Source organism: Eurypyga helias, unplaced genomic scaffold, assembly GCF_000690775.1.
Source record: "Eurypyga helias isolate BGI_N326 unplaced genomic scaffold, ASM69077v1 scaffold146, whole genome shotgun sequence".
In the NCBI taxonomy this organism is placed as follows: domain Eukaryota; kingdom Metazoa; phylum Chordata; class Aves; order Eurypygiformes; family Eurypygidae; genus Eurypyga; species Eurypyga helias.
The window spans coordinates 4,511-17,037 of NW_010258401.1; the positions used below are offsets into that span (position 1 = coordinate 4,511).

Below are 12,527 nucleotides of genomic sequence, written 5' to 3' on the forward strand. Positions count from 1 at the left end.
ATGCTGGAGAGCACAAGAACCTTGATGAGAATCCTACCAGAATGCAATTCTGCTACTTGGAAATTAAGGTAAATATTTCCCTCTGTCCACTGTCACTTGGTTGTTTTGGGTTTTTTTAAATTTTTTTTGTTCTTTTTTTTCCTCTCCAATAGTTTGCACTTCAGTCCTGTCAACTTGTTTAGGAAAAAAAAATCCACCTTATTTCATAATGTTTATATACATGAGAAGATAACATTTATCTTAATCTTTTCCTGTGCTACAGATGCAATGGATCAGCTTGAGCAGAGGGTAAATGAATTTTTTATGAACGCAAAGAAAAACAAACCTGAATGGAGAGAAGAACAAATGACATCCATCAAAAAAGTAAGGATATCACAGGAGTGGGTCACATTTTTCTTTTGCAAACAAAGATAACCTTAGGAAAAAATAGCTTATGATTGATGGAGACTTAAGTGTTCAGAACTGTGACTTCCCTTGGGCTTTCACAGAGATGGATAGAACTGCCTAGAAGGAGAAAAATGACTGAAAGGTTTCTTTGGTCAAGCATTTCTCTGAGTTTTACCCAGTATTTGGTACCATTTTAAAAATAGGATCCTGAAATGGTGAGGAAATCAGGTACTAAATTTTAAGCTCAGACTTTTCTGTTTCTGCCTCTGTGACATGAAGATGCGTAGGTTAATTGGCTTTCTTTTAGAAGATATTTTTCAAGCTTAGCTTCAGCATTTCCTGTGTTTCTGCTTATACACCTGTGTATGTTATACATATGGTATATTTAGGGAGGGAGGAATAAGAAGATGGATGGGTTTTGGTTCATCCTTCAACCCTCAAGCATTGGTGGTGGTATTGTTAGCAAGGTAGTCCATCATTTTGTCAGGAGAAACTCCTTTCTGGTCTCCTGTGCTTGCAACTTCAGCCCTGTATTTGGCCAAGATTGTTTGGGTGGGTTTTTTTCCGTAATTAATACAGATAGATTTCTATATTTCAGAAAAGAAAAAATAAAATCTCTCACGTAACTAGAGTAAATGAAAAAACTTGCTTTGGACTTTAGTTCAATGAAATTTTCAAGTAGTTTTTTCTAAACAAAATACTCTTCAGTGGAAATTGACAATAAAAAGGAATTGAAACCTGTTTCGTTCTAGAGTAAAAACGTGTAAACGTAAAAAAAGTTTGTGGATTTTCATTAGTTAGAGCAGATTGTAAAATTGGATTGCTCTTGTCAAGCTATTTTATAATACCCTTGTAAATTATATAAATGTATTTAAAAATAATTGATCTATAAACTATATATATAATTATCTCTATTTAACTACTGTGACGCCTCTCCTCACACTATTCTTAGCGTATTTTGAAGGGCAGCAGTGTCTGCACTGGTCCTAAAGATCCATACAAAGTAAAAGACATCATCTCATTTTGTGTCCATAAACTTATGCTGTGCAAGATGAAATAAATTCAAGATTGTTTCTATTCTTGTAGCATTTCTTGCAAAAATCTAAATATCACTGTAGGAGGAAGTGTCCACATCTTGTAGTTTGGCTTTTTCTAAGGAACACTAAGTTGATGCGTAATACATCTCTCATCTAAAATTTATCTGACTGTTGTTTACAGTAGAGTTTCACAGTCTTTCTGAAAAATGACTTGAATTTTTCCTTTTAACTTATATTTTGTGCTGGGTAACCATAGCTTAAAGTGACTGAAACTAACTCAGGTACACAGATAATTAAAAAAATAAATTCTCTTTTGTAACAGGATTATTATAAGGCTTTGGAAGATGCAGATGAAAAAGTGCAACTGGCTAACCAAATATATGATTTGGTAAGTAGACAGAAGTCTTGTGGTGAATTACCTAAATTTATGCCCAAATGAGTTTTAAACATTTTGATAAGCACTACAGCTGTGCTGCTCGTACTGTTAATGTCAGCTGCATACAGATGGGTTTGCTGGTGAAAGAAACATTTAATATTTTATTGACTTTTAAGAATTTTGTTGCTTTGGGTAGTGTCACTGAAATACAAAAAATACAGAAATAATTTTAGGAAGCCTTAGGTTTTCATGCATGTTGATTTTTGCCTTAGCTGTTTTTTCCTGGAAAGAGACCACAGGCAAGTTATACTTCCTTACACCATGTGGATTTTGAATTTTAATTGTATTTATTTTATGTTTTCTCAGAGAACAGAACGTGCAAATCAGACGACACTAACATACAGTAGACATAAGCCAAATATTTCTTGTCTGCTTTAGTTCCACTTTAGCTAACCGAAAGTTAGTTCCAGAAGTTGGAACCTGCCCATTCTCTTTTGGTTAGCTGGTAACTGCAAAAAGCTGTTCAAATTTTAATAGTTTGGAGGTAGCTATAGTATTCAGCTCTATGACTACAGGGGAAGAAAGCATTTGGAACAGTGTTTCTTTACATTTGGAAGTTTAATTATTTTTAAAGGTAATTTTCCTTGACTCATACTTGACTCAAATGCACAGGAGTCTCTACATTTTCAGATTAGGGCCCCTTTTCCTCAATGTTTAAGCTCACCAATGTGTATAGTGGCATACAAATTGCAGTTCAGTAAACTTGCAATTTCCCCATGTAGCCCAACCTCTTCTAAAGTGCATCCCATGTACTGATCTTTCTCTTGCCCTTCCTGTACCCACATTCATCATACCCCCAAGTCTTCTTAATCTTTTTTTCTCAAACGAAACACTTAATGTGTCTTGGAATATTGCCTACAGTAAGAGGAGGGATTCTAGCTGCTGAGCCAATACGCAGCCGTACTGTATCCTGTGATTGACCGCACAGCTTAGGAGCAGCAGCACTATTTTGGTGTTAATTCTACTATCTCCGTTGAGTTAGGGAAATGTAGGTGACTGAGAAGTTATGCTTCTGTGTGTTTTTGTACATGCTTAGTGCTGTATGGCAGAGAATTGCTGGAAGGGGAAGTACTTAGCAAGCCTGAGATTAAGGGCGTAGATATTAATGTTCCAGAAATGGATGCTACTTATTGTGGCTTTGTCTCAAAAACAGGTAGACCGTCATTTGAGAAAATTGGACCAGGAACTTGCTAAATTCAAAATGGAACTTGAAGCAGATAATGCTGGAATTACAGAAATATTAGAAAGAAGTAAGTATGCATGGTTTTCTTCTAGAGCTTGACAGATATTCTTTCAATTTGCAAAATTAAATTATAAATTTGTTAGCAGCCTGCAGTATTTCCACTTGTTCCAAAATTGTGGTTTGACCCACATACTTTTCATCAGTCAGTGATTCTCAAATTCTCATTTCCACCTCAGTTTTTCTTGTGAAGTCAAAATACTTCTGAGTAATTAGAATAGTGTGTTTTCCGCACAGCGTTTGCACTAGTGTATTGCTGCAGTAAGGTTCAGAATTCTTTAAGCCTGTCCTTAATGACCATAGGTGTTCCAACAAGTATTTCAGCCCAAGCTTGCTGCCTACCATTTCTTACCTGAACTGATTGCCACCAAACTGAGGAGGATCTTTATTTTAGTTATAGGTGTGTATAGTTAAGTAAAGCTGGGTACTTGGTGGTTTTCTTTTAAAAAAAGGGAGGGAATGGCTGTTTTGTAGTGTGGTAGGGAAGCATTTTGGGTAGGAAACGTGCATGCTTAAGAAATACAGCAATGCTCATACTCAGAATGTGTAGAAAAATGTAATGTGACAGCTTTTTGGCCAGCTGGGTGTAGAAGAACCTGGCCTTTCTGTACGCATCAGCATTTAGTCATCAAGTTCAATTGTGATTACGATGAATTTCAAAGTTGACTTAACTACTGTGATTACAGAGATAAGAGGCAGTGACTGTTCTTCATACCCAGGACAGTGAAAAGTAACCTAAATCGCTTGAGGAGCTTAGGAATAAATATTCTTTCTTTGAATTTTTCTGCGGTTACATCATAGAAACTGAGATTTTTTTGGTGATTTATTTGTAATTCCTGTTACAATTAGTGGGCATAAAAAGAAGACTGCAAAGTAAGTGCTGTTGATGAGCTAGCAACTACAGAAAAGGTCTAGTTTATTTTAGTTGGAATCCCAGCTGCCGTTTCAAGATGTGAAACTGCCTTCAGTTGAGCTTGTGTTTGGCGAGGTAGAATTTCAAACCCCTAAATAAGAATGTACCAGGCTGCATGTTGCGTCTTTAAGGTTTTGGTTGGGTTTGGGGTTTTTTTTTTTTTTTTTTAAACCATGTGAAAAGTAGAAGCCCCTTCGCGTTTGTAGCTTGCCGAGTAAATATGTGCGGTGGGAGTTCCGCCAGGGGGCAGCCTTTGGACCCATTTCTGACATGATCGACTGAGGTTTGCTCAGCCAAAGTGTCTCCTTTATGCTTTGAACCTCTTCTAGAATAATTTTCTTTAAACTTCTGTAATACACTCATGTACTTTTTGAAAGCACTTAAAAAGAAAGTGGTAAAGAAATGATGAAGTTACAGATTTTGAAAAATGAATGCTTATTGCTTTCTGGAATTGTCTTCTGTATAAATGTCAGTAGTTAGGCATTGCAGCTAGTTCAAACACTTTTTGCCAAAGATTGATACACAAACTGTTGTATGTTCTAATGGAAATTTATGTAAAGACTCTCCTACACTGCAGTCCATTAGCCTCATATTACAAGAAGTGTTATTCTTAGACATGGACTTGCATTTGTGCCCCCCAACCTTTTTTCCTCCCTCACCCTCCATTCCCCCTTTTTTTTTTTTCCCCCTCCGCTCCCATTTGTATTTTGAATGTTAAAGAAATGTGGATAATGGTCTGAAGCCCTTCCTATGGAATGTTAGATCATCTTGAGAGATATTGCTAGTGCTTGTGTGTTTTGACTCAATTTGACAGGACAGACTCTGGGACAAGAAGCCTCATTAATATGGATTTCACCTGTTGCAATCTTCTTGTCAATTCATATTGGTGTAGATTGTCAGTACTTCTGGTGCAGCATTCTCCAACCATCACCAGCTTGCGTGGAACTCACTGGAATAAATGGCCTGTTGATGGCAATGCTTTTTGTTCTCCTTAGTGATCTTGATTTTAACATCTTGATTTCAACAGTTGAACAGCAGCAGTCACCAATTTGCATTTTAAAAGTGCTCTTATCACTGCATAGGCGTTTGGTTAATATCATAACGATTCATTTAGTATCTAAAAGTCAAAACCATGCCAATGATGACTCTGACGTTTTCCTATCCTTTTTACCTCCCTCTTAGGGTCTCTGGAGCTGGATACACCGTCACAGCCTGTGAATAACCATCATGCACATTCTCACACTCCAGTAGAGAGTAAGTATTTGAGACTTAAAAACATGACCACTTTGTATATTTCCTTATTTTTTGTTGAGTAGTACTGGGGGGAGGGGGGAAGTTCAGGACTGTTTTCTTTCTCTCCAGAAACTGAAGGAAGGGAAAGAAGGCAGAAATAATAATGTTTTGCTGGTGGGAATTAATGCTGTTTCATTATCTCTAGTTACAGTTTGACTTTCAGGCTGAACGCTTAAGTTCCCTACATTTGTTTCATTCAGAAAGGAAACACAATCCATCGTCTCACCACAGTGCAACAGATCATGTTCCTGAAAAGAAGTTTAAATCTGAAGCTCTTCTATCTACCCTGACTTCAGATGCTTCTAAAGAAAATACACCAGGTAATCTTAATTGTCTTGCATTTTGTTGCTTTTTAATCAGAAGAAGAGGAGCCCAGTTGCAATTGTGAGTTACTGTCTTTTGAAATGAGAGACTCACACCCTTTCCTCTGGCATTTTCAGTCATTTGCGCTGTGGGAAATCGCGGATGCTGTTACTCATCTGTGTTGTCCGTGAAGCACATCTGCTTTGTTCTCATGTAACAGCTGCGTGCTTGCCCCTTCTTTTTAATCTCACCACTTGGAAGAAGATAATGGTGCAGTTTCACTCAGCCAGTAGTAGAAACACGAGAGATCAGTGGATTATTATTTTGGGAAAAAGAAACGCATGCGACAGTTTCCAAAGCAAGTGAAAAGAATTTTCACTTCTGCTTTTTAAGGGTTGGTCTGACATGGCGTTTGGCTGCAGTAAAGTAAAATTCTTTCATGTGTTGCGTATTTCAGAAAAAGTGAGAAGTCTTTGAGTAGTCACCACATCTTTCTGCCCATTTTCAAAATTACGGTGTTTCATAGTTCCTTTTCTGAAAACAAAAGATTGTGAGAGTTTATAGTAAGCAGAATACCTTACATTTTGGAATTTAGTGCTGTTCATTGGTTTTAAGTCGTCTCCCTCATATCTATTTTACTTTTCATCTGAAGGAACTTCACATGAAATGCAAGTAACATGTAATGATGTTTGAGCAGCTGTCAGTCAGTAGATGGCCATGGAAATGTGTGCTGCATTAAAATAGTGATTTGGAGGTTTTAGAGTGAAGATTGTTAAAAGTTTTACTTCAGAAACAGTATAGACATATGGTCAAATTCTTAACGCACTTCTTGATGGCTACAGTAGTCAGCATCGTTTCAGTGGAGATGGCTCGTAGGCATAGCAGCTGCATCTGTTCTTTGATAGCTGAGTACGGTAGTGAGAACTGTCTTTCAAAAAGGACTCCCTGCACATGAGGATAGGTGGGCAACACACTTCTTTTTTTCTTAAGCCAATACTGGCTGTGACAAATGACACTTTAAACCTTTCTTCCAAGTGATCAGACTGCTCTGCGTAAACAGAGTTCCTACTCTTTCACTGGTTGTCATATATATCTCTTCTTAAAATGCAAAGGAATTTAGTTCCATTTTGAATTTCATAAATGTGTTCTGTTCATCAAGGGTGTCGAAACAGTAATTCATCATCCTCTTCAAACAATGCATACAATACAAACTCTTCTCAACCATTGGCATCATATAACCTGGGCTCATTATCTTCAGGATCTGGGGCCGGTGCAATTACCATGGCAGCAGCTCAAGCAGTGCAAGCCACGGCACAGGTAATGTCAAAATATTCTTGTCATTCCACCATCTGCTATTGATTAAGAAGAAGGACCAGGGATTTTTTTTTTTTAAATCTGAATTCCCATGATCACTTTCAGGTGCTGTGATTTACTTCTCTTATTATCATTTTTGTTTATATGCTACAGTTTCATCCGGTTAAAACTTGTGTAAAGGTACAGCTTGTTTTCTAGCTTTTCCTGTGGGATATTCTTACACCTTTTTACCACTTCCATACATCATTTTGTTAACACGGTAACTAATGAATCTGTGCAAGTAATTAGCAGTTAGCAGTTTGGTATGTCTTCTGTAAGAGCTCTACTGTGTAATCTGAACAGTATCAGTATTCCTTTTAGATGAAGGAAGGAAGACGAACATCCAGTCTAAAAGCCAGCTATGAAGCCTTTAAGAACAATGATTTTCAGCTTGGAAGAGAATTTTCATTATCCAGAGATTCCACTGGATATTCATCATCAGCTCTGGCATCTACATTAACACAGACGTTAAGTTCATCAACCACAGATTCACGAAGTGGCAGAAAAAGCAAGTAGGTTTTCTTACTTGTTGCTTGCAATTCTAGCATTTAAGACAGCTAATGTTTCTTTTAAAGGTCACAGGTCATATTAGAAATGCTTCATATTTAATATCTGGGAGGAGGGATGAGCAGAAGATAGTTATTGCCTGCTGGCCATTTTTTCATAGAATCACAGAATGGTTTGGGTTGGAAGGGATCTTAAAGATCATCAAAGGGACACCTTCCACTAGACCAGGTTGCTCAAAGCCTCGTCCAGCCTGGCCTTGAACACTTCCAGGGATGGGGCATCCACAGCTTCTCTGGGCAACCTGTTCCAGTGCCTCACCACCCTCTCTGGGAAGAATTTCTTCCTGATATCTAATCTAAACCTCCCTGCTTTCAATTTAAACCCATTACCCGTTTTGTTCAGGGCTTTCTTCTTTTGTCCTCTCAGGTTCTTTTTGATTTAAGCAAATTTGCTTCAAGGTTTAAAATAAATGTCTGGATTTGCTTTTTCATCTGTGATATAGTCTAGTTTCTTCCCTCAGTTTTCTGTGTACTGGATAGAAGATTCGGCCTAACAGCAAATATGGGGAATTACTGTGCTTTTGTACATGATTTTGAAATAACCTGGAGATCTGCTTTATGACCCTTCAAAATCAGAGCACTTTCTGGTGGCTGACCTCCTAGGACAGGAAATTGAATTAATTTTATTTCTAATTAAAATGAGATTTAAAAGAATTTAAAACAAGACAATGTCACAACATGTTTTGGCGGCAGTCACAAGTTGTACTTGAAAGAGTTTGTCTCAGAATGCCCATCTTTTTAAACTGGCTTGTGTGGTTTTCTTCGTAGAAATTTGTGTTTGTTCACAGCTCAGTTAATTTTGTCTTAGAAGCATTTTTCATCCATGGATATCTTGGTTGTCAGATCTGACCTATAAGCAAAAGCGTAGTGTTTGTATTTTGGCACTGATCCTGTGGAGCGATTTAGTGATGCTCGAGTGAATCAGTCATCTTCAAAACACAACTGTCTATTCTGCATGACATAAGACATTATTTATATGTAAATTCCTGGTTTATTGGTAACAGTGTCTGTGGGAACTTTACACCAGGGATGTTGATAGAAAATTTTGTGAAGAAAAACATTGATTGAAGCCATTTGGCAGTTAAAAGCAGTTAAATTCCATTGATTAGAATAGCATGTCTTGCACTTGTAAGCTGGTAAGGTTTGTTTCCTTTTCCAAAGAGCATTCACTGTGTCCCTTTCAGTTCTTAAAATTGTTGAAGGAAATGTGTTAAGGAATGACGCTTTGGTGGGTTTTAAGTACTGCAATATTTCAGAGTCAAGGGAGTTCTTGTTTTATGATCCTTGCGCTTGGCAGGAAATTTATTTAAATGATGATACGCTATTTTTATGTACTTTTAAATTTTCTTTTTTTTATTATTTATTTTTTTTTTTTTTTTTTTTTTTAGAAACAACAACAAATCCTCAAGTCAGCAGTCCTCATCATCTTCCTCTTCTTCATCACTGTCATCATGTTCTTCTTCATCTGCACTGGCACAAGAGCTGTCTCAGCAGACAGCAGTAATACCAGAGTCTGATTCTAATAGCCAGGTTGACTGGACCTATGATCCAAACGAGCCACGTTACTGCATTTGTAATCAGGTAAGGATGGCTTCCAACCTGAAATGTAACATCCAGCCTGAATTATAACTAGAGCTGCAGTTTCACAGTAGTTGAACTTCCTTCTGTGATTGCTAAGTTAAAACCATCTTATTTGCAGTCTTTAAATTCTTTTTATTTACATACTGGTGATATGAATAATGAACTCAGCTGTTGAAGCTAAAAAGCAGCAAGTTTTTCCACTGAAGTGACCTACCTGGAGAGTTTTAAATCTCTTAATGAAGACTTCAGGAATAATTAAATTAAAAATTGAACAAGTTCACAGTGAATTTAGTTAAAATTTTAAGTTAGAAATTTGCTTACTTTCATTAGGTCTTTCCTACTTTCTTAAAATCAAACAAACCCCAACCTCCCCCCGATCCCCCCCAAAAACCAACTAAAAGCATAACACAGGAACCCCGTCCAAAACCCCCCTGAAACTCCAGAAAACCCAGAAACAAACAAAAAACCCATCAAACAAATAAAAAACCCTAGTTTTGTAAAAGCTATCCAGAAACTTGAGAGACTGAATGACAGCATGAGAAACTATTAAATAAAAATATCTATTCTTATTTTAAACACTTCTGAGAGTGTTGGTTTTTTTTAGAGTTTATAGAGTTCTGTATGTCTCTTGAACGTATTTGATTGTTTCAAATGAAGTGCTTGAAATTGTCATGTATGCAAGGGAAATGCCAGACATCAATATAACCTAGAAACTGGACTGTTAATGCACTGAGCACTGTTGTTTTGACCAGAATGTGCTTCACTCAGGTTTTGAATTATGACCTTTTTCCTTTCAACCTGAAATATGCAGAAGTATCTCTTCTGTTTGTTTTTTTTTTGGATAGAAAATTTTTGAAAATCAGTTTGCTGTGAACATGTTCTTTGGGTTGTGTAACAAAAGAAAAGTTACAGTATTGCTGCTCTTAATGGAAAAAATTCCTCGGAGAAAGAAACTTGAACTTTAGCCCTTTGAAAATGTTGATTGCTTTCAATTACTAATACAATTATTAATAAATGTGTTTTTTTTCTTATTTGCTAGGTGTCCTATGGTGAAATGGTAGGCTGTGATAACCAAGATGTAAGTACCAAAGTTCAGAAGGTTCATGAGACACCCATGCGTGTAACTGTAGGTTGCAGGAGTTACTTTTCTTTAGAGTTGGTTTTAGAGTAGGGTTTTTTAGAGTAATGTACATAGGAACTGAACTGTTCTACAGGAAACTTCTCATCTGTCCCCACAGTTCAGGTTCTTTCAGAAGGCTTCGCCCTTTACTGGGAAGGTTTGACCTCTTTACAATGCCCTTTATTTCTGGGAACTTTTTAGCTGTGTCACTACTGATAGCAGTTGTTCCCTTCAAATAAGAAAGTTGTAAAAGAACAGTTGAATGTGATCACGTACTTACTGAGATAGTACATTTTAAGAGATGAGTGATAGGATTACTTTTGTGTCACCTGGTGTTGTCAAACCAAGTATTTTGAAGCACAACATACTTTTGCTCTGTTTTTTGAGTCCGTATATTGCCCATTGGGTTTTTAACAGACTCAGGAAAGTGCTAAGTGTGTTAGGGACTGAGATCCTCCTGCCTTGTTTTGTCCCATGACGTTGTGTGAAAAGCAGAATCTGTACTTTTTATTCATGCTTCATTTCCATGCAAGGGTATTTGTGATAGATGTTTTAAAACAAACCAACCTTGATTCCCAACCCTCTCTTTAACTCTGTTTTTATAGTGCCCTATTGAGTGGTTCCACTATGGATGTGTTGGACTGACAGAAGCACCGAAAGGGAAGTGGTACTGTCCACAGTGTACAGCTGCAATGAAGAGAAGAGGCAGTAGGCATAAATAAGATTATCTGGAAAACAAATTACATACTGAAAGTTATATAGAGGACTCGGGAGGGGGAGGAACCCCCACCACACTTACTTGCAACCACTTAAGGGTTAACATAGCAGTCATAAGATCTTGAACTATTGATTTTGCTGGTTGTGTTTTAATATTGTAAGTAAATTATTTATGCACATCGGTGTGCTACGGATACTATTGCAGTCAGCCTTGGATTGTTCCAGTGGCCAACGTATGCAGACATTTGTACTATCAAACCATTTTCTCTAAGCAGTGGGCATTCAACAATTACTCAGTCTTCAAAAAATTCCGATTAAGTCAAGATTTTAAATGTATGTTTTATATTCAACGGATATATTCTGCTGCATGAGCTGTTAGGTAACACTATGTATATAAATGGTGCAAAAAGTCTGTGCTTCTGGAAGAAAAAATGAGACAATGGTTTTTAAAATGCCTTTATAGCTTTGGTTCTTTATGAAACTTAATTCAGCAGGCTGAAGAAAATGGTTCTTGTATACAGCGGGCTGTTGTCCTCTAGGGTACTTGAGTATGTAAAAACAAAAAAATGCTGTAGAATAAAACAAACTTGTGCCATTAGTCTTTATATGTTTCTGCTCCTGAGAAGGCGCAGGCCATAAGAGGGAAAAAAAGGTGTTAAAGTGATGATAAATTTTTATACCAAATGTGTTTATTTTTTTGTGCAAGTAATCCTTTAAATTTGAATTGTATTAGGTGTTAAAATAAAACAACCTCAACTCCTGAAATCAATGTTTTTTGTACATTTGTCAAAAAAGGTTTGTCCCTGAAGTGGTTTTGGAAGACTGTAGCAAAGTTTTGGTAAGAAATTGCTGTGAGTGACCCATGAGAAGGATCGTTGTACAGGGCGTTTCTCTGTTTGGTGGATAACTAATACATACCGAGGCAGATGCTGAAATACCATTTGCCTGGCTGCTGTCTCCAGGCTGTCGGTGGCACCTGCCTAAATGGACACAAGTTCTGGGGTTTTGTTTTGGTTGTTTTTTTTTTTTAAAAGGCTCCCTACCATGTCAAGAGATACCCACAGGCAGGATTGCCTTCCTATTTCCATGGCACAGATGGAAATAAGAAAGGAAGAAGGAAGCCATGGTATGTATGTCTTGCAGGTGACATACTTCTTCCTGGACAGCGGTTGTCATGTAAAGACCAATACATGGTTCAGGAAAGAAGAAAGGGATAAGTGGTTCATCCTGCTGTAGAATCCCTAGGGTAACAGGGAGGATTGAGTTAGGAAGCTGAAATGCAGGTCCATAAGTGATTGGATCGGTGACTTGTACACGTGGTGCAGGATCAGAAAACTGATATCTAAATTAGACCCTTGACCATGAACATAATTTAACTAGATGATCTTTAAGGTCCCTTCCAACCCAAACCATTGTATTATTCTATGGAGGTTTTTTCCCCCACTTGCTCATTTTGGATATAGTTTGTAGATTTCCTTTCACTGGCAATTTCCTTTTGTTGTTTCTGTAGCAGCACTGAACAGAAAATTATTACTTCCTTTTTCTTCTCCCTCCTTCCTTCCACTACTAAAAAATTACTCT

The 12,527-nt window shown here is 37.2% G+C and overlaps 1 protein-coding gene across 1 annotated transcript; it reads left to right on the plus strand.

Annotated features, from left to right (window-relative positions):
* Positions 1-267: 267 nt before the first annotated feature.
* On the plus strand, positions 268-11,707 carry ING3 (inhibitor of growth family, member 3). Its single transcript, XM_010154300.1, has 10 exons — positions 268-363; positions 1,747-1,812; positions 3,014-3,110; positions 5,196-5,267; positions 5,507-5,626; positions 6,769-6,926; positions 7,284-7,474; positions 8,917-9,109; positions 10,149-10,187; positions 10,835-11,707. The coding sequence occupies exons 1-10, from the start codon at positions 268-270 to the stop codon at positions 10,949-10,951; spliced, it is 1,149 nt and encodes a 382-aa protein (XP_010152602.1). The 3' UTR covers positions 10,952-11,707.
* The last annotated feature ends 820 nt before the right edge of the window (positions 11,708-12,527 follow it).